This window comes from Erythrolamprus reginae, chromosome Z (genome assembly GCF_031021105.1).
Source record: "Erythrolamprus reginae isolate rEryReg1 chromosome Z, rEryReg1.hap1, whole genome shotgun sequence".
In the NCBI taxonomy this organism is placed as follows: domain Eukaryota; kingdom Metazoa; phylum Chordata; class Lepidosauria; order Squamata; family Dipsadidae; genus Erythrolamprus; species Erythrolamprus reginae.
The window spans coordinates 151,688,184-151,709,556 of record NC_091963.1 but is presented as its reverse complement, the minus strand read 5'-3'; the positions used below and the strand labels follow the sequence as shown (position 1 = coordinate 151,709,556).

Sequence of the window (21,373 nt, the reverse complement as noted above, 5' to 3'; positions counted from 1 at the left end):
TGATCTCAACACAACCACCTCACCACAAGTAGAACACACACAAACACCCAGAAAGAAAGAGACTGGGGATCTGGTAGCCAAAGGAACGGGACAGATCAAATGCAAATGGATGGATCCTCCAGGATCTGGTAGCTGGGGGAGTGGGGGTCTGTGTAGGGTAGGGTGGGGTGGCGGAGTAAGAGGGGGTCCCAGCTGGGAGGGGATGTGGGGAAGGGTCTCTCTCTTGCTCTGCCCCCCTTTTCCTAGGGTTTCTGTCTTGGTGGAGATGAAAAGGAAGAGACTGATAGGGGGGGGGTCTCTTCTCTCCTTAATCCCCTTTCAATGAGATTCCTCCTGCAGGCCCCACCTGGCACTGGCGGTTGGGGGAAAGGGAGGAAGAGAGGGAGAAAGAGGGAGGGAAGGAAAATATAGGAAAGGAAAGGAGGAAGGAGGGAGGGAAGGAAAGGAGGAGGGAAGGAAGGAAGGAAGAAAGGAGGAAATATAAAAAGAGGAAGGAGGGAGAGAGTGAAGAAGTAAGGAAAATATATAAAAGGAAGGAAGGAAAGAAGGAAGATATAGAAAAAGGAGGGTGGGAGGGAGGAAGATGTAGAAAAGGGAGGGAGGGTGGGAAGAAGAAAGGAAAATATATAAAAGGAAAGGAAGGAAGGTAGGTAGGAAGGGAGGAGAAAGGAAGGAAGGAAGGAGGGAGGGAGGGAAGAAAGGAAAATATATAGGAAAGGAAGGTGGGAGGGAGGGAAGGAAGGCAGAGAGAGGAAGGAAGGAAGGAAAAAAGAGAAAAAAAGAAAGTTGGGAGGGAAGGGGAGGGAAGGGAAGGGAGGGAAGAAGGAAGGAAGGGAGAAAAAGCGAAAGAGGGAGAGAGGTAGGGAAGAAGAAAAGAAAATATGTAAAAGGAAGAGGGAGAAAGGAAGAAGGAAGATATAGAAAAAGGAGGGAGGGAAGGGAAAGAAAAGAAGAAAGCCCCTCCCATCAAAGCAGAGAGGCAGCTGGGAATCACAAACGAGAGACCAAAAAAAATTCAGGGCTTCCCTAATGATTGTGTGTTTGTGTTGGGGGACGATGGGCCTTGTTGTTGTTCAATCTGGCAGTTGCTCCTTTCAAGAAGGCCGGCAGAATCCAGAGCTCCTTTCAGGCATCAAAATTAAAGATTTCCCACAGACCAAACCCTTGTTGGACGCCAGCCAGTCTCAGGAAGGACTTGGGTGGCTTATAAACCTAATACATTAAATTAAATTAAATATTAAAATTAAATTGATCAAGGGCCTGGCCCTAGCACATCTCTCTCACTCTCTCTGCAGGAAGGAATCCTTGCCTGGCCACCCACTCTCTCTCTCACACACACACAAACACCAACCCACCAACTCTTTCCTAGAGACCCCCCCCCAGCCTCCAACCACCTCTCCACTCCTTGAGTTAAGGTACTCATCACTTTCCTCCCGCCCTCTATTCCGCAAGGTAGACCCACAAGTGGGATTTCCATCCCCCAACTCTTATCTCCTTCCAGACCCAGGCTTCCATCGTCTCGCCCCAACAAGGAGGACCAGGGCCCATCATCCCCAACCTAGGACAAAAAACTACCAAAAAAATGCTCCCACCAACTTGGGCCTTGTTCTCTCTGCAGGACAGAATTTTAGGATTTCATCTGAAAGTTTGTGTGTGAGTGTGTGTAGGAAATGAACAGAGAGCTGTTGGAGAGAAAGTGAGGGGGGGCAATTCTGACAGGGAGATAAAAGGCCTATTGCAAATCGTTGCCCCTTTTGCTTTTGGGGGGGGGGCATGAGAAATCCACCCGGATCCCAGTTGATATCAGGAAAAAAGGCAACTGATGGGGTTTTTTGGATGCCAGGGTCTATATAAATGCTTTCTGCCCTTTAAAAAAACAGAGCGGGGAGGGGGCAAAGATGGGGGAGGGGGTTGGAGAGAATGCCAGGTGTTTTCTGCAAGGGTTGGGGTGGGAGGGCATGGAGGTTTGCCAAATCCCAGTTCAGAAACGGGGGTCTCCCGGTTCAGAAACGGGGGTCTCCTTACCAAGAATTGTAAACTCTTATTCCTCCTCCCCCTTACAAACACACAAATCCTTCAGGAAATTCCCAGGTCTCTTCCCTCCACCAAAGAGTCTTGGGGGGCGCATTCCACGCACGCGCGGGGATGTACGTGGAAAGGTGGGGGGGCGCGCAAAAAAAGTTCGCACAAAACTTTTTCTACCCTCCAAAAACCTCCCTCATTCTCCTCCTCCTCCTTCCAACACCCCCACTTTTTTGTTTGTTTGGGTGGAAATGCCCCCACTTACCTTCCACGGCCAGCACCAGCGCGATCCGGAGCAGCCACCAGAGGGGCCGCCACCAGCCCTTCATCGCCCCGGCGACCCCCGAAAAAAACTTTCACGCGGGGAACAAACCAGGACTAGTGGAAGTCAAAAAAGCAGAAACGATAAATCCCAGATAAATCCAAATTTCGGCAGAGATCGGGTTAAAAGGCCTCCAAATCCATCCAGGATCTTCCTCGGCGACTCTGGAACAAACCGGGGAGACCCCCGCCTCAACATCAGGCTTGTTCGGGTGGGACGGCGCCCCCCGAGCCCCGACGCGCCTTTCCTTGTCTCGGAGGAATTCTCCGCGTGGGAAGGACTTCGGGGAGACCTTCCCGGATCTGCCCGCGACCCCCGAGACTGGGAAGATGGGGGGGGGGTCGCGGTTTTAATCTCCGGGGGGAGAAAATCCAAGCAAATCCAACATCTTAAAAAAGAGAGAGGAGGCGGTGGAGAAATGGGGACCCCCTCCAGGTCAGGTTGGGTGGGGGGGTCTTTCTTCAGCGAGGGGAGGATCCGGGAGGGGGGTCCCAAAAGCGCGCTCCGCCCGTCCCGTCCCCGAAACAAAGAGTCCCGTGTCTGCTGATCCTCGCAAACCTGAAAGTCCAGAATCGCAGCGCGCGTCGGACAAAGGCGGCAGAGTTTTGGGGCAGTGCCAGGCGCGGCCCCCCCCAGCCACAGGGGGGAGGCTGGAAAAAGCGGGGCGCTCCCCCCAAAATGGATCCGGGCGAGGGTCTTTTTTTGAGGGTGGCGGCCGAAGAGCCTCTTGCCTGGCTTGGCCTGGCGTCCCCCCCGAAAACTTTTTTCCCACCCCTTTCCAAGGCGGCGCCCCACCTCCAGCTCTCCCCCCGCCCCCCCTCGCCGCGAGAGGAGGGACCCTCCCCGCCCTCCTCCTCCCTCCGAGCGCGGGAGGGGCGGCCTCCCACCTTCCCACCCGCGGCCGAATCCGGGGGTCGTTTCCTCCGAAAGCCCCTCCCCCAAGCATCCAAGAGAAAAGTTTGCCAAACTTCGGGAAACTACAAACGAAGTCTCAGCCTTTCACTCCAAAGTGACTAAAGGAAGCTCCGCTTTTCCCTCTCTGCTCGCCGAGGAAGCCCCCTCCTCTCTTTTCTCAGCACCGCAGGCGGACGGGGCCGCCCCCTCCCCAAGGCGAGCGCGCCCCTTGTCCCCACAGCTTGCAAGCCTTGTTAAATTGCGATCCCCCAGCCCCCAAAAACCCCTCGGAAAGGATCCCTTCATTCGCCAGCGTTCTTTATTATATATTGTAAATAAATGAATAAATAAATGTAAGAAGCCCCCTCCTCTCCGAGAGGGGGGAGCGGGGCCCAAACCCCGAAAGAGTGGAGGGCGCCCCCTGGCTGGCGGCGAAGGACTCGACCGTTCCCCGCGCGCTGCGTGGAAAAGCTATTGTAGTTACTACTGCGCGGTGAGGCTGAATTGGGGGCGGTGGGTGGGCTGCGGAGGGGGGGGGGCGTCTTGGCCGACCTGAAACTTGGAAAGGCAGTTGGTGATGTGTTTCGACCTGAAGCCGAAAGGAGAAAGCGAACTAGATGACCCGAGACGCGCGTGGAACGCATGGGAAACGAATTGCAGGGTTGAGAACGTGGGAACGCGACACGCAAACAGGGTGCCGAGACGGAATTACTTCTTTTTGAGGGGGATCGTCTGGAATGTGGGATGCAGGGATGGAGAGAATGAAGTGGATTTTCGCCCCGAGAACTTTGCCGAAAATCGACAAGACTTCCCGGGTCACAGAATCGCGTCCACACGTTTTGGACATCGAAACGGGAAGGCGGTCCGGGTGGGAAGAAAACGCATCCTGGTGGTGGAAAAAAAAGCGGACGGGAGCGTATCCCATCGGCCGCATCTCTTTGTGGTGGAGGGAACCATGGTTTATTGCATTCAGACGTTATGGGGCTGACTCGCAACCAGCTTTTCGCGCGTTGGAAGGGGCTTCTGGGTCATCTTGGCCGAGTGGATAGGGTGGGCAGGAAACCCTGGGGGGAAAAAACTCAGGTGGGAAAAGCAACACGACCCCTCCCTACATTGAGAGGGGCCGCGTTTCCACGACGCGCTAAACACGCGAGTCGAACTACAGCGTGCGCGTGTCCCGAGCGCCCTGGGAGGGGCTAGAGAGCTCTTTATCCCACCCGGGGTCGGAGCAAGGGAAGTTGGTGGGAGGATCGGTCGTGAGAATCCGGCCTCGGGTGGGTGAAGTGGGGGGGGGGGATGCCCGGCAGCCTTGACCCGGGCGAGGCTGAGCTCCGGCGGCTTCCTGCCTGGCTCCGGCAGTCCTGGGGGAGCCGCCCGGCCTTTTCCGCGGCAGGCAAGGGGCCGGAAAGCCGGCCGGGTGGGGAGGGGGCCTAGGGCATGGTCGGCTGGCTCGGCCGTAGTGCCAGAGGACACAAGACCCGCGGAACTTCCTGCCACTGGAGGCGAGGGGGGAGTTGGGCAAAAAATTCTTTCTTTCTTTCTTTCTTTCTTTCTTTCTTTCTTTCTATATATTTTTATTGGATATATACATTAAAAACAGGGTACAGAAAAGTAAATGGAATATATATATAATGTACATTCTAGCAATTATAGTTTACTTATATAGTACAGTACTTATATTTATTTATTTATTTATTTATTTATTTATTTACTTATTATTTATTTACATATTTATGTATTTACTTATTTATTATCCATCCATCCATCTATCTATCCATCTATCGCCTTAGGTGCCGGACTTGAATCCAAGACCAGATTCTTAGTCCCTAAGGGGCTGAGCCAATCAAATCAAAACAATTTGGCCCATTGAAAAGTGAGAGGTCACTTATTAATTTAGCTTATGATGTCTACAGAAGTCATGTAATCATTGTTATGCAACCCTAGTAAAACATTAAACATACAAAGACAAATAACTCTCTCTCTCTGTGTGTATGTATGCGTGTATGTTTTTCTCTGTGTATAGATAGATCGATATAGATAGATAGATATGAGAGAGAGAGAGAGAGAGAGATGATAGATAAGAAAGAAAGAAAGATACATAGAGAGATAGAGAGATGTGATAGATATGACAGAGAGATATGATGCATAGATATATATTAGATAATTTGCAAATATTTAAAATGTTTAAAGTGTCATTTTAAAATGTTATTTAAAAGGTGCACCCTCATTTTAGTGGAGGCATTTGAATGAATAATGTTGGGTGGTGGGAGTACACATCACTATGCACTTTATGTAGCGTGTATCTGTTATTATTTTATAAATTACTAAAATTTATTTTTTTTAAAAAGAGGTTGCAAGGCAGAGTCTGCAGGTAAAAATCCCGGGAAGGGTATGGCTATCTGATGTGAGCAAAATAGCTTGGAATAGATCTATGCTAGTCTCCCTTTTCACTAATTTAATTTAATTGATTAGATTTGTGAGCCACCCAAATCCTTTCGGATTCTAAAATATGTTACACGTATGTAATAATATGTTACACACACACACACACCTGTTTTTCTGTCCAGTCAGAGAAAAGGGAACATACCGCTTGGGTTGCTGTTGGTGCGGTAAGTGGCTGCGCACCACCACCGGCTGCCAGATTGCGCGATCCGCACACGCGACCGCTCCAGTGCCAGTTTTTCAGGCACCGCCACCTTTTTTTCTTGAGTTTCTCGTGGGGTTTTTTTTTTTTGCTTGAAAATCAAAATCTCGCACACACACCTGTGTGTCCCCCTCGTGAGATTTCGGCACATTTTGGCTCTGTGCACATGTGCAGATAGTTATTGGGAAGTGAAATGCATGCCCAGGTATTCACGGAATTAATTTGTATTAATCCATTTTACTTTATTATGACTTAAATAAATATTGAAAAGGCCTCAGGACTTAAAATCCTGGAAAGGGCTCAGGACTTAACATCAGGGAATCTTCTGCCCCGAGTAAACTTTGTACGAGCTCAGAAATACTCATTTCTCACCTGTAGGTCATTTGCTTTCTCCTTTCTCGGTTAATAATTTCTTCTTCTTCTTCTTCCCCAAAAAGTGGTCAATAATGAGCAAGCAAAACTACTGTGGGACTTCCGACTTCCGACTGACCGAATTCTGAAGCATAACACACCAGACATCCTGATTGTGGAGAAAAAGAAAGTATGGATCATTGACATCGCAATCCCAGGAGACAGCAGAATTGGGGAGAAGCAGCTAGAGAAATTAGTGAAATACGAAGATCTAAAAATCGAGCTGCAACGACTCTGGCATAAGCCCGTGAAAGTGGCCCCAGTGGTACTTGGCACGCTGGGCGCATTTGACATTTGAAAACCATCGGAATTGACAAAATCTCCATCTGTCAATTGCAAAAGGCCACTTTACTGGGATCGGCAAACATAATTCGCCGCTACATCACGCAGTCTTAGGTGCTTGGGAAGCGCCCGACTGGGGATGAAATACGAAATCCAGCATAGTGATCTCGTTTGCTGTGTTGTATTGACATAATAATAATAATAATAATAATAATAATAATAATAATAATAATAATGCACAGTATTAATAATAATACAGTAATACACACTAAACAAGATTGATATGCTGGATTTTGTATCACAATATCACAAGTCGAACACTTTCATCATCATCATCACCATTATTATTATTATTATTATTATTATTATTACTATTATTACTATTATTACTATTATTATTATTATTCCCTGGCATCTTTGCCTCCACCTCCTCCAGAACCTCCCCCCGCTGCCTGCCCCACTGGAAAAATATATCCGGATGCGCATGGTGGAAAGTTTGCAGGCTGGAGAACTTGTGTGCCCCATAGCTGGATCGGGGTTATCTCTTCTGGCCAGCTGCAGACGCTCGTCTCTGGCCCCCTCCTTGGAGGTCAGACCCAGGGCAGGAAACAGAAGGGACCTGTTTGGGCTGGAAGCCTCCGTCACAGGGCTGGGGGCAGCCCTCCAAGTAGACTGGGATTCAGTCTGGGGGGGGGACCCACAGAGTCATTGCAAAAGGCAGTCAAATTGCTGCAGAATTATGGGGGAAGAAAATTTTGGAAGGAGGTGTTTCCATAGAGAAGGGGGGGGGGGGGTCCGATCTTGCAATTTTTTCTTTTTCTTTATTAAGAGTTGGAAGGGGGGAGATGGGGAGCCCTTGCAGAGCAGTGCCGAGGATTTTAACACATTTTTCGCTGATAAAGTTGCTCGGATCCAGGCAGACTTCAACTCCGATTGGATAACAGAGTTGACTGACAACGAGTCAGTCAAAGTGACTAGGGCCCGTCCTTGTCTATCTGTCTGGGAAGAGTTTGATCTGGTGACACCTGATGAAGTGGACAAGGACATTGGAGCTGTGAGTTCCGTCACCTGTTTGCTGGATCCGTGTCCCTCCTGGCTGGTTTTGGCCAGCAGGGAGGTGACATGGAGCTGGGTCCAGGAGATTGTCAATCCTTCTTTGGGGAGGGGGTCCTTCCCAGATCCCTACAGGGAGGCATTTGTTTACAGCCCAAGTGTGATTGGACACCCAAGGAATTTGACTGGTGCAGATGCTCTCAATGTACATAAAAGAAAAGATATATTTGTCTAGAATGAAATGAAACAGGACAGAACAGAACAGAACGCTATATAATAGCATTGTTTACTGGCCAAGTGTGATTGGACACACAAGGAATTTGACTTTGGTGCAGATGCTTTCAGTGTACATAAAAGAAAAGATATATTTGTCTAGAATGAAATGACGTGGAATAGAACAGAATAGAATTCTTTACTGGCCAATTGTGATTGGACACACAAGGGATTTGTCTTTGGAGCAGATGCTCTCAGTGTTCATAAAAGAAAAGATGGAATAGGACAGGACAGAATAGGATAGCATTCTTTACTGGCCAAGTGTGATTGGACACAAAAGAAATTTGACTTTGGTGCAGATTCTCTCCGTGTACATAAATGAAATGATACATTTGCCTAGAATGAAATGGAACAGGACAGGACAGAATAGGATAGCATTCTTTACTGGCCGAGTATGATTGGATAGCCAAGGAATTTGTCTTTGGAGCAGATGCTCTCAGTGTACATAAAAGAAAAGGTACATTTGTGTAGAATGAAATGGAATAGGACAGGACACTACAGTACAGTACATTACAGTACAGAACAGAACAGAATAGCATCCTTTACTGGCCAAGTGTGATTGGATACACAAGGAATTTGTCTTTGGTGCAGATGCTCTCAGTGGATGTAAAAGAAAAGATACATTTGTCTAGAATGAAATGAAGTGGAATAGAAGAGAACAGAACACAATATAATAGCTTTCTGTACTGGCCAAGTGTGATTGGACATACAAGGAATTTGTCTTTGGTGCAGATGCCCTCAGTGTACATAAAAGAAAAGATACAATTGTTTAGAATGAGATGACAGGGAATAGGACAGAACAGAAGAGAACAGGACAGAATATCTCCGAGACCGCCTCCTGCCGCACGAATCCCAGCGACCAATTAGGTCCCACAGAGTGGGCCTTCTCCGGGTCCCGTCAACTAAACAATGTCGGTTGGCGGGCCCCAGGGGAAGAGCCTTCTCTGTGGCGGCACCGGCCCTCTGGAACCAACTCCCCCCGGAGATTAGAACTGCCCCTACTCTTCCTGCCTTCCGTAAACTCCTTAAAACCCACCTTTGCCGTCAGGCATGGGGGAACTGAAACATCTTCCCCTGGGCATGTTTAATTTATATATGGTATGCTTGTGTGTATGTCTGTTAGTATATGGGGTCTTTTAAATCTTTTAATTTTAAATTTGTTAGATTATTTATGATTTGTTTCCACGTGTTGTGAGCCGCCCCGAGTCTTCGGAGAGGGGCGGCATACAAATCTAAGTAATAAATAAATAAAATAAATAGAATAGCATTATTTACTGGCCAATTGTGTTTTGACATACAAGGAATTTGTCTTTGGAGCAGATGCTCTCAGTGTACATAAAAGAAAAGATTGAATAGGACAGGACAGAGCAGTACAGGACAGAACAGAATAGAATAGCATTCTTTACTGGCCAATTGTGATTGGACACACAATGCATTTGTCTTTGTTGCAGATGCTCTCAGTGTACATAAAAGAAAAGATATACAGTATTTGTCTACAATGAAATGACATGGAATAGGACAGAACAGAATAGAATAGCATTTTTTTCTGGCCAGTTGTGATTGGATACACAAGGAATTTGTCTTTGGTGCAGATGCTCTCAGTGGACGTAAAAGATGAGATACATTTGTCTAGAATGAATTCGAATAGGACAGAACAGAATAGAATTCTTTAAATGCCAAGTGTGATTTGACACACAAGGAATTTGTCTTTGGTGCAGATGCTTTCAGTGCACATAAAAGAACAGATACATTTGTCCAATGATGATGATGATGGAAGTGTTTCGACTGATGATATTGTGAGACAAAATCCAGCATATCAATCTTGTTTGCTGTGCATTACTAATTTTTTATGGGAAAAAATATTATTATATTATTAATTATTATTATTATTATTATTATTATTATTATTATTCCTACTACTACTACTACTAATAATAATAATAATAATCAACCGACGATCCAAAGTGCAGACTCTGTAAAGAAACAGATGAAACAATCGATCGCATACTCAGCTGCTGCGAAGAGATCGCACAGACTGACTACAAGCATAGACATGATGCTGTGGCACAGATGATCCACTGGAACTTGTGCCGGAACTACCATTTACCTGTGGCAAAGAACTGGTGGGATCATAAGCCCGAAAAAGTGGTCAAAAATGAGCAAGCAAAACTACTGTGGGACTTCCGATTTCAGACTGACCGAATTCTGAAGCATAACACACCAGACATTGTGATCGTGGAGAAAAAAGAAAGTATGGATCATCAACATCGCAATCCCAGGAGACAACAGAATTGAGGAGAAGCAGCTAGAGAAATTAGTGAAATACGTAGATCTAAAAATCGAGCTGCAACGACTCTGGCATAAGCCAATGAAAGTGGTCCCAGTGGTCCTTGGCACGCTGGGCGCAGGGCCAAAGGATCTCAGCGGACATTTGAAAACCATCGGAATTGACAAAATCTCCATCGGTCAATTGCAAAAGGCCACTTTACTGGGATCGGCAAACATAATTCGCCGCTACTTCACGCAGTCCTAGGTGCTTGGGAAGCGCCCGACTGGGGATGAAATACGGAATCCAGCATAGTGATCTCGTTTGCTGTGTTGTATTGACATAATAATAATAATAATAATAATAATAATAATAATAATAATAATAATAATACAACATCACAGTCTTAGACGCTTGGGAAGTGTTCCACTTGTGATATAGTGATGCAAAAATACAGCTTACAGTTTGCTGTGTATTATTATTTTTTGTGAATATAATAATAATGATAATAATGGTAGTGATGGTGATGATGATGATAATGGAAGTGTTCAACTTGTGATACAAAATCCAGCATATCAATCTTGTTTGCTGGGTATTACTGTTTTTTGTGATGATGATGATGATGATGGTAGTAGTAGTAGTAGTAGTAGTAGTAGTAGTAGTAGTAGTAGAATTGAAAGGGACCTTGGAGATCTTCTAGTCCAACCCAAAGCTGTCGACCCCATTTTTTTCCCTGCACTTTTGTTTCCGGGCAGGTTGTAAGGCCGCGGTGTGGAGGTGGGGGTTTTGAGGGTGTTGCCCCCCCCATATGGCAGCACCCAGCGGGCGCCTGGTGGGCCTGGATGCTCAGCCTTTGCACTTGAGCTGCTGAGAAGGGGATGTGCAGCCCCCCTCCAAATTGATTCCAGACCCAGAGTGCTGGGGGTGGGGGGCGGGTGGGGGGAGCAGAGGGAAATTTCGGGGAGGGGGGGTATTCCCCAGCTGTCTTGATTGGCGGGCTCTGTAAAAATCGAACCTGGTTCAAATTAGGCTGAGTCCCCTCCCTCCCTTCCGACACCCCAATAAATGTCTCTCGCCTGCAGCCAGATTTTTTTTGGGGGTGGGGGGGGCAGATGGGATGCAGAGGAGCGGGAGGGAAGAGACTGGATCCAGGAGGCCCCCCCACCCCCACGAGATGTCTGCCCAGATGTTCCTCATCTGTCAGTCGGCTCTGCGTGTTTGGAATATCTCCATTTATCTCTGCTCCTCCGTCCGTCTGCAGTGATGTTTTAGAGGGGCCCCCCACCCCTTCCCAAAAGACACCAAGGCTCCTGCCCCCTCCTCCCTCCAGCAAGAGCTGGTGAATGGATTTGGGGAAAGAGGGAGGAAGGGAGGGAGGTGGGGAAGGGAGGAAAGAGAGAGAGAGAAAGAAAAAGAAAGAAAGAGAGAGAGAAAGAAAGAAAGGGAAAGGAAAAAAGGAAGGAAGGAAAGAAGGAGGGAGGGAAGCAAGGAAGGAGAAAGGAAGGAAGGAAGTGGGAGGGAGAGAGGAAGGAAGAAAGAAAAAGAAAGAAAGAAGGAAAGAAAGAGTGGGAGGGAGGAGGAAGGAAGGGAGGAAAGAATGGAGTGAAGGAAGGAAGAGAAAGAAAAGAAAGGAAGGAAGAAAAGGAAGGAAGGAAAGAGGGAGGGAGAGAAGGAAGAAAGGAAGGATAGAAAGAAAGGGAGGGTGGAAGGAAGAAAGGAAGAGAAAAAGAGAAAGAAAGAGAAAAAAGAGAAAGAAAGAAAGAGAAAGAAAGAAAGAGAAAGAAAGAAAGAGAGAAAGAAAGAAAGAGAAAGAAAGAAAGAAAGAAAGAAAAAAGGTGGGAAGGAAGGAAGGAAGAGGGGAGGGAAGGCATTAATGAGTACTCCCCCACCTCCTTTTGGGGGTGGGGGAGAGAGGAGGACTGTCTGAGCCAGACATTGGGATGTAACACAGATTCTGCCCGGCTCCTCTCTCTCCTGGCTTCCCTCCCTCCTTCTATGTCTTTCACTTTCCCCAGTCTCCAAGTGCATTGCACTACAAGCCCTATCATCCCCTGCCCCCGTTTCATTGGAGAGGGGATCATCCTTCGCACGCCTTATCGGAGCCCCCTGTATCCCCTCCATCCCTCTGTGCTGTTGTTTCCCCAAATCGTTGGGGGGAGAAGCGCTCTACAGTAAGGAAGGGACCTTGGAGGTCATCTAGCCCAACCCCCCTGCTCGTTCAGGAAGCATAGAACTAGGGATTCGAAGCAGCTGAACTGCCAACCTTTCTGATCGATGAGCTCTCCTGCCAACAGGATCTGTGCTGGATGGCCACTGTTGGCCTTGGGCAGCTGCTGAAAGCACCTGCACCCCTGGCTGGCCTCAGGAGTTTGGGGGAGGGCAAGGAGAGGACCCCCCCTTCCGTCAGGGGTATGAGCTGCCAGGATGTGTGTGTGTGAGGGAAAGCCAGCCAGCCTGATATCATGAGACTTGAATTCCCAGAATTAGATTAGATTAGATTACATTAGGTTAGGTTAGATTAGATTAGTTCAAATTAGATTAGTTGAGTTTAGATTAATTATGTTAGTTTAGATTAGATTTGTTTAAATAAGATTAGATTAGTTTACTTTATATTACATTAGTTTAGATTAGATTAGATTATTTTAGAATAGTTTAAATTAGTTTAGATTACATTATACATTACTTTAGATTAGATTAGTTTAGATAAAATTAGATTATTAGATTGGATTAGTGTAGATTAGATTAGATTTAAAAATGGGACCTTGAAGGTCATCTAATCCGACCCCCTGCCAAAGTGGGAGATCCTTACGTCTGCCTCTACCTAGGATTGAACTCACAACCTCAGCATGCTATGTGTTGAGCCCTCAGGAGGTAACGGCTGCAGAGGAGGCAGGCCCCCTCCCCAGCCAGTGTGTCCTGTTGGGTCAATGTCTTGTGGGGTGAAGGATATACTCTGCAAATGGCGAAGAACTGAGCACCCCCCACCCCCACCTACCCGGAGAGACCCCGGCCCCTCCCAAGTGACACCCCCTCCCGCCTGCCGCTCCCCTTTGATCCCGGCTTTCCGCTGCAGTTGGTGAAGAACAATGAAAAGCTTTGGCAGCGGTGGAGGCCTTTCCTCCTCTGGGGAGGGACATGGGGGTGGGGTGGGGGGTGGCATTGGCAGTAGAGGTAGAATAGATGGCGCTGGGCAGCCGGCCCTGCAGGACTGATGGGCTTCCTGATTTAAGGGCGCCTTCCTCGCTTCGGCCTTCCTTCCCATCACCAGCTGGGGATGATGGGACAAGCCAAGGGGGACTATCCGCATGGGGATGGCCACTTTCGTGCATGCGCGTAAACAAAGAATCACCAAACTCTCACACACGTCCACTCTCACAGGAGCAGAAGCAAAAAAAATCACCAAATCTCACGCACACACGCACCCTTCACACATTCGCAGAATTATTTATTTATTATTATTATTATTATGTCAATACAACACAGCAAACGAAATCACTAAGCTGGATTTTGTATTTTGTATTATTATTATTATTATTATTATTATTATTATTATTATTATTATTATTATTATTATGTCAGTACAACTCAGCAAACGAGATCACTATGCTGGATTTTGTATTTCATCACCAGTCGGGCGCTTCCCAAGCACCTAGGACTGCGTGATGTAGCGGCGAATTATGTTTGACGATCCCAGTAAAGTGGCCTTGGCAAACATTATTGTTGTTGTTGTTGTTGTTGTTGGTTGGCCATTTGCTTCCGGCTGAAATTCAAGGCACTGGTTGTCACCTTTAAAGCCCTTAACAGATAACAGATAACTGCAGAGTTGGAAGAGACCTTGTAGGTCATCTAGTCCAACCCGCTGCCAAGCAGGAGACATCTTACATCTGCCTCTACCTAGGATCGAACTCACAACCTTCTGATGGCCTGCTGTTGCAGGGCTGGGGTGGGAAGTGATTTTTATTATGATTTTATAATAATATATTATTATAATTATAATACCATTTTAATCATAATTATATAATAAAATATATATATTATAATTAATCTAACTACAATTAGATTAATTAGTTAAACTAATTGGATTTGGATATTTATATTCTTTCTTTTATATGTCGTAAGCCACCCCAGTCGTCAGAGAGGGGCAGTATATAAATCCAACAAATAAATAAATAAATAAATAAATAAATAAATAAATAAATAAATAAATAAATAAAACTATATAATTACTATATTAATTGATTGGATTTTTAATTAGTTTTATTGTTTTCAAATGTGATGTTTCTATTCTGTAAGCAGCCTTGAATTGTTGCCATTGGCAACTTAAATTCCACCAATCAACGGCCGCTACTGCGCAAGTGCGGTTCTCTCGCCCAGCCCGTCATGACGTAACCGCCACTTCTGCCGGATCGTCATCAAGACGTTCAGCGTCGCATCCATAAAAACCGTCCCTCGGTTGTTAGCTCTAGGCTTTCATCAACTCTGTAGCGGAAACGCGCTCTTTGCTCTACCCCCCACTCCCCTTAGCGGAAAGAACCCTTCTGTCCCGCGGTACTCTATAGCCTCCCCAGCTTTGGAATAGCGCCCCTTTCAGACAGGCCGACATCTTGGTTGGAAAGCCAGTCTTGGGAGGGAGGGAGGCGACGAGAAGCGGAGCAGTGCCCTCTTGCGGCGGAGGAAGGAAAAGGGAAAAGCCAAGTCGAGGGGGAGTCTGGAAACTGCCGGGGGGCGGAGAAGGGCGCCTGGAAACCGCCCGTCCCGGAGAAAGCGCCGTTTGCAGGCGGTTTTGCAGGACTCCAGCAGCCCTCGTCCGCGGCCGGAGGGGCAACCACGCTACCGCCATGGCCGGCGTCGTTCCCGCGGGGCCCCGAGAGAGCCTCCCTTGCGCCGCGCCCGCCCCGCTGCCGCCAAGCCCGGATCCCGCCGTGGCGCTCACTCCGGAGCGGAGCGGCATCTTGCGGCGGGAAGAGCCGGAGAAGCAACCGGCCTCGAGACACGTAAGAGGGGTGGGTGGACTGCATGGCCTCGAGCATGCTCCCTGCAGAGGGTTGGGAAGGGGCGGCGGGAAGAGCAGGAGGAGAAGCGGGACCCCAGACTTATATTGGGTGCGTCCTCTGCAGGGGGTGGACTGCATGGTCTCGAGGAGCCCTCCTAAGCCGAGCATGCTCCCTGCAGAGGGTGAGGGTTTGGGGGGTGGGGGAAGCTTCCCTTGGAAAACGCCGGGGGTCTTTCCCCCCTCTCTCTCCCAGGTCCGCTTTCGGATGGCTGAGCAGAAGGAGGGGCCTCCCCGGGGAGCCCCCGCCAGAAGAAGCCACCGCTCCCCTCCGGCCACCCACCACCAGCTGGGGGCCCCGCTACCCCACAGCAGCCTGGCCCTGGGGGCGGAGGTGCAGGCCACGCGCATGCAGGCTTTCGACGCCCGGCAGGCGGCCGAGCAACTGGTGCGGAGCTCCTTCGTGGCTCGATGCGCCAAGGAAGCCCGGGTGGGCGAAGGTGAGTGGGCGGGGGAGGAGATGCAGGGCCTTTTCCGTGGGGCCCCTAGCAGCCCCCACTGACTTGAGACTCCCATTCCCATAATGCCCAGCCGGTGGGAACTCTGGGAGTTGCAGGCTGGGGTGCAGGGGAAGAAGCTGTAGTCGGACTGTTGCAGGAAGTCCTTAATTTACGACCATCGACCCCCCTGCCAATACCCCCCTCCCCAATTTATGCTAAGACTTTGTCACCGTGTTTGTGAATCGCTGCAGGCTGGGTTGTCAATTGAATCTATTTGACACGCTTCCCCCTGCGTGCATGCGCACCCTCCTGCACATGCACAGACCTTGCAATGTACTCCTGAAGTCCGGGGAGAGCAAAAACAGCCCCCCCCCAAATTCCAATGGGTGGCAGGCGCACCGCCTTAAGAGTGCCCTCCGATGTGGCTCGGCATGCCACAGGTTCCATCGCGGCTCTATTTGGATGGAGAGTTGGGTCATGTGAGCAGGGTGAGGAAGCCAAAATGGCTGCAGGTAAGTGAACCACCCGTGCGCCCACCCACCCGCGCACGCTCCGCTCTTCCAGGCCTGAACATCCCGCGGGAGCAGCAGCTCTACCGCGGCCTCATCAGCCTGCAGGTACCGGCCGATGAAGTGCTCAGCTCTGCTGTGCAGGAGAGGCTCGCGCTCGTCCACTACCACCCCGAGGACAGAAAGGTGGGTGACAGGGGATCCCAGTGTCCAGGTCAGGCCTGGTGGGGGAGCAATGGGGACCACAGGGTGGGTGGGATTTGCCCGCGACCCACCAGCTGAAGACAGGTGGAGGCGGTGAGTGGAACAACTCTCCTCTCTTTGTCGTTGCAGGAGGCAGGGGCAGCTGGGGACGGGCCCGACCTGATGACCTTTTATAGGCCCTGGGAGCTGTTCACGGAGACCCCCTTCCTGGAGGTGGGGGGTCTCCCCCCGTTGAAGCTCCAGGCCCGGAGGCGCCACCCGGCCACCACTTTCCTCATGTACCGGAAGCTGCAGCAGTGGGACAGCTGAGGGAGGCTGTAGACGAGCGGCGGCCATGGACCACCTTTGGCCTGTGTGGCTCTCGACACACAAATACACCACACACACACACACTGTGATAATCCTGTACATAAACTCTTTTAACTGCCAGCAGATTGTGTGGGTTTTTTTTTAATTAATTTAATGTAAGGTAAGGTGCCCAACTCCTGCCAGACCCAAGTACAGTGATACCTTGTCTTACAAACCTAACCCTGCTGTGCTATTCAAACACACTACACACTTGTACTGTTCCCGGGTCTATTTGACCCGGACCACAAATTGATCATTTTAGGTACTTATATTTGGTCTTTTTGAAAGCTTTTTTCACTTGGAAACAAATTTGAAAATTTCTGCACACATTGAAATGAAAATTGAAATGAAAAAAATTAATGCTTATTGGTTTATTTTGCTGATAAAATGTGCGCCCCTCCCGTTTTTTTGAATTTTTTTTCAGTTTATGCATAGTTTTGCTTGCAAAATGCGTTCTATTTTACTAAAGTTGGTGTGGGATTGGTAGCTTGAACATTTATGAACATAATGACATGAAAATTGAACTGGAAAAATAGATGCATATTTGTTTATTTTGCAGATAAAAGTCTCCCCCCCCTGTGTTCAATTATTTCAATTTATTTATTGTTAATTTCAAACTTGCATACAGTGGTACCTCAAGATACGAACCCCTCGTCTTACGAACAACTCGTGATACGAACCCGGGGTTCAGAAAAATTTTGCCTCTTCTTACGAACTTTTTTCAAGTTACGAACCGGCGTTCAGAGACTGCTGGGAAGCCGCGCAGCTGTTTTAAAAGGTGACAGCCGGGCGGCGGGGCTTCCCAGAAGCCTCCCGAACGCCGGTTCGTAACTCGAACAAAGTTCGTAAGAAGAGGCAAAATTTTTCTGAACCCCGGGTTCGGTTCGGGAGGTTGCTGGGAAGCCCCCCAGCCCGGCTGTGACCTTTTAAAACAGCCGCGCGGCTTCCCAGCTCTCTCCGAAAGCCGAATGCGGAAGTTCGGGTTTGGCTTTCGGCTTCGGGAAGCTGCTGGGAAGCCGTGCGGCTGTTTTAAAAAGGTGACAGCTGGCCTGGGGGGCTTCCCAGCAACTTCCCGAACCCCGAACTTTTGCCGAACTTCCGGGTTCGGGAGGTTGCTGGGAAGCCCACCAGCCTGGCTGTCACCTTTTAAAATAGCCACGCGGCTTCCCAGCAGTCGCCGAACGCCGTTTTTTTGCGGGGGTTTTTTTGGGTTGCACGGATTAATTGACTTTACATTGTTTCCTATGGGAAACAATGTTTCGTCTTACGAACCTTTCGTCTTACGAACCTCCCCCTGGAACCAATTAGGTTCGTAAGATGAGGTATGACTGTACTTGTTTTTAGTAAAACGGATTTCTTTCATAAAAGTAGTTGTCTGTCTATCATGTGCTTGCTTTTCAAAAGGATATTCCAAATATTTCTAGCCAAATATATATAAAGTGAAAATAACACAGCAAGGTCGAGGGAGGGGGTGGCCCTTTTGTGGCCAAAATAAACAAATAAGAATCATTTTTTTCAGTTCATTTCTATTTTTCACATGATCAGGAATGTTCAATTTAGTATATCAAAACTTTTGGGGGGAAATTCCTTAGAGATTTGTAGCCTAAAAAAATATAAATGTACACGAATTTCAGAAAAAAAAGGGGGGGGGAGTGTTTTGATCAAAATAAAAATATAAGCCTCAATTTTTTCTGTTCAATTTTCATATCATTACGTTCAGAAATGTTCAAACATGTTTCCCAGTGAAAAACGTTTTCAAAAAGACCAAATTCAAGTACCTAAAAAAAAAAATCATTTTGGTCCGGGTCGTATACGACCCGAAACAGACTCAACATGATTTTTTTCTTTGCCCAGAAAAAAATTAGCCCCCACCCCCACAAATATTTTTATGATGATCAGCAATGTTAAATTGAGTAAATGAATGCCTAAGATATTAAAAATATTTTGGATTCGGAGCCTAAAAAAAATATAAAGTGAAAATGGTTGCAAGCAGCCAAGGAACGGGGGGGGGGGGGGGGGGGGGCTTATTTCTGATTTTAAAAAACCCAATAAGAATCATTTCTTTCAGTTCATTTATATTTTTCTTATATTCAGAAATGTTCAAACTACCAATCCCACACCACCTTTAGTAAAATTGAACACATTTTGCAAGCTAAACTATAAATTGCAAAAAAAAAAATATCACAAAAATGGGGGGGGGGGATTCATGCCTTTTATAATCAAAGCAATATGCATAATTTTTTTCAGTTCAATTTTCATATCATTGTGTGCAGAAATGTTCAGACTATTTTCCAAGTGAAAAAAGGTTTTCAAATTGACCAATGAAGAGTTTTTGGTCCGGGTCAGGGTGACCTGGGAACAGAACAAGTGTGACTTTTTTTTCCAGCAAGAAAGAAACCCCCCCCCCCAAAAAAATTCTCATAGAGAGAACCCCTGAAATGATTTAAAGTCATGAAATTTCAAGTTTCAAGATATGCAGGGAAAATTTTTTACAGGGTCTCAAACTTTGATTTCAGGTCTCACAGACCCGAACAGCGTGAAAAGTTTGTAAGACGAAACAATGTTTCCCATAGGAATCAATGGAAAAGCGATTAATGCGTGCAAGCCCAAAATTCATCCATTTTGCCAGCCGAAGTGCCTGTTTTTGCGCTGCTGGGATTCCCCTGAGGCTCCGGACTTCTGTGTTTTTGTGCCTCAGGGGAATCCCAGCAGCGCAAAAACGAGCGCTTCGCTGGCAACGGAAGTCCGGAGGTGGGGTTTCCCAGCGAAGGGAGCATCAGTGAACTCACAATATCGCAAAAACACCAAAGTCCTCGAAACTCCACCTCTGGACCTCTGTGTTTTTGCGATGCTGGGATTCCCCTGCAGCATCGCAAAAACACAGGTCCAGAGGTGGAGTTTCCCATGGAGGGGAGCCTCGGGAATCCCAGCAGTGCAAAAACGGGCGCTTCGGCTGGCAAAAGGGGTGAATTTCATTTGTATGCCGCCCCTCTCCGTAGACTCGGGGTGGCTAACAACAGTAATAAAAAACAGCATGGAAATCCAATACTAAAACAACTAAAAAACCCTTATTGTAAAACCAAACATACATACAAACATACCATGCATGAATTGTAAAGGCCTAGGAGAAAGAATATCTCAGTTCCCCCATGCCTGGCGGCAGAGGTGGGTTTTAAGGAGCTTATGAAAGGCGAGGAGGGTGGGGGCAATTCTAATCTCTGGGGGGAGTTGGTTCCAGAGGGCCGGGGCCGCCACAGAGAAGGCTCTTCCCCTGGGCCCCGCCAAATGACATAGTTTTGTTGATGGGACCCGGAGAAGGCCAACTCTGTGGGACCTAACTGGTCGCTGGGATTCGTGCAACAGAAGGCGGGTCTCATAGATACCCTGGTCCGGTGCCATGAAGGGCTTTAAAGGTCATAACCAACACTTTGAATTGTGACCGGAAACTGATCGGCAACCAATGCAGACTGCGGAGTGTTGGTGTAACATGGGCATTTTGGGGGAAGCCCATGACTGCTCTCGCAGCTGCATTCTGCACGATCTGAAGTTTCCGAACACTCTTCAAAGGTCGCCCCATGTAGAGAGCATTACAGTAGTCGAGCCTCGAGGTGATGAGGGAATGAGTGACTGTGAGCAGTGACTCCCGGTCCAAATAGGGCCACAACTGGTGCACCAGACGAAAATGGGCAAACGCTCCCCTGGCCACAGCTGAAAGATGGTTCTCTAATGTGAGCTGTGGATTGAGGACGCCCAAGTTGCGGACCCTCTCTGAGGTGTCAATAATTCCCCCCCCCCAGGGTGATGGACGGACAGATGGAATTGTCCTTGGGAGGCACAGCCACAGCCACTCTCTTATGAGTGTTGAGTTTGAGTCTGTTGACACCCATCCAGGCCCCAACAGCCTCCAGGCACCGGCACATCACTTCCACTGCTTTGCTGACTGGACATGGGGTGGAGATGTAAAGCTGGGTATCACCTGCATATTGATGATACCTCACCCCATGCCCTTGGATGATCTCACTCAGCAGTTTCATGTAGATATTGAATAGCAGGGGGGAGAGGACCGACCCCTGAGGCACCCCACAAGGGAGAGACCTCGGGGTTGACCTCTGACCCCCCCCTAACACCGACTGACCAGAGAGGTAGGGAGGAGAACCACTGAAGAACAGTGCCTCCCACTCCCAACTCCTCCAGCCGGTGCAGAAGGATACCATGGTCGATGGTATCAAAAGCTGCTGAGAGGTCAAGGAGTAGCAGGACAGAGGATAAACCCGTCTTGGGCCCGCCAGAGATCATCAACGCGACCAAAGCGGTTTCCGTTGCTGTAACGGGGCCTGAAACCCGACTGTTGGGGACCTAGATAATCGGCTTCTTCCAAGGACCGCTGGAGCTGGAGCGCCACCACCTTCTCAACAACCTTCCCTTTATCCTTTCCGTTGGCAAACCAGGCAGCTTGAGGGAGCTTCGCCCCATCTCTACGACCTCTCTCGCCGCCGTTTTTAAGGGGATTCACTGCAGTTCATGCGAGCCAGACGGTCAGTCAGCGAATCTGGCTTGTCGGAAGTTTGGATCACCCGGAACCCTGTCCCCCCCGTCATAACTGTGAGTCGCAGGCTGAGCGTCTGAACCTTGGTCAGGGGGTCCCAGGGACGGCC

At 48.3% G+C, this 21,373-nt stretch overlaps 3 protein-coding genes across 5 annotated transcripts in view; 1 reads left to right on the top strand and 2 right to left on the bottom strand.

Moving 5' to 3' along the window:
• The window catches only part of EPHB4 (EPH receptor B4), a 47,186-nt gene extending 44,067 nt beyond the window's left edge, over positions 1-3,119 (bottom strand). For both annotated transcript variants that reach the window (XM_070729129.1, XM_070729130.1), the window contains exon 1: positions 2,288-3,119. In XM_070729129.1, coding sequence (XP_070585230.1) covers positions 2,288-2,351 — 64 coding nt within the window. In that variant the 5' untranslated portion in view covers positions 2,352-3,119. The remainder of the gene's footprint in view (positions 1-2,287) is intronic.
• LOC139175949 (asialoglycoprotein receptor 1-like) overlaps positions 1-21,373 on the bottom strand; it is a 579,489-nt gene that overhangs the window by 216,171 nt on the left and 341,945 nt on the right. The gene's annotated exons all lie outside the window — the stretch shown is intronic.
• On the top strand, positions 14,656-16,799 carry PPP1R35 (protein phosphatase 1 regulatory subunit 35). 2 transcript variants are annotated; one of them, XM_070730168.1, is made up of 4 exons: positions 14,656-15,170; positions 15,414-15,657; positions 16,222-16,352; positions 16,500-16,799. In XM_070730168.1, exons 1-4 carry the CDS (start codon positions 15,006-15,008, stop codon positions 16,677-16,679), a joined length of 720 nt encoding a protein of 239 aa, XP_070586269.1. In that variant the 5' UTR covers positions 14,656-15,005; the 3' UTR covers positions 16,680-16,799. The 2 variants fall into 2 exon arrangements, with proteins under 2 accessions (XP_070586269.1, XP_070586270.1); XM_070730169.1 differs by having other exon boundaries at positions 14,660-15,161.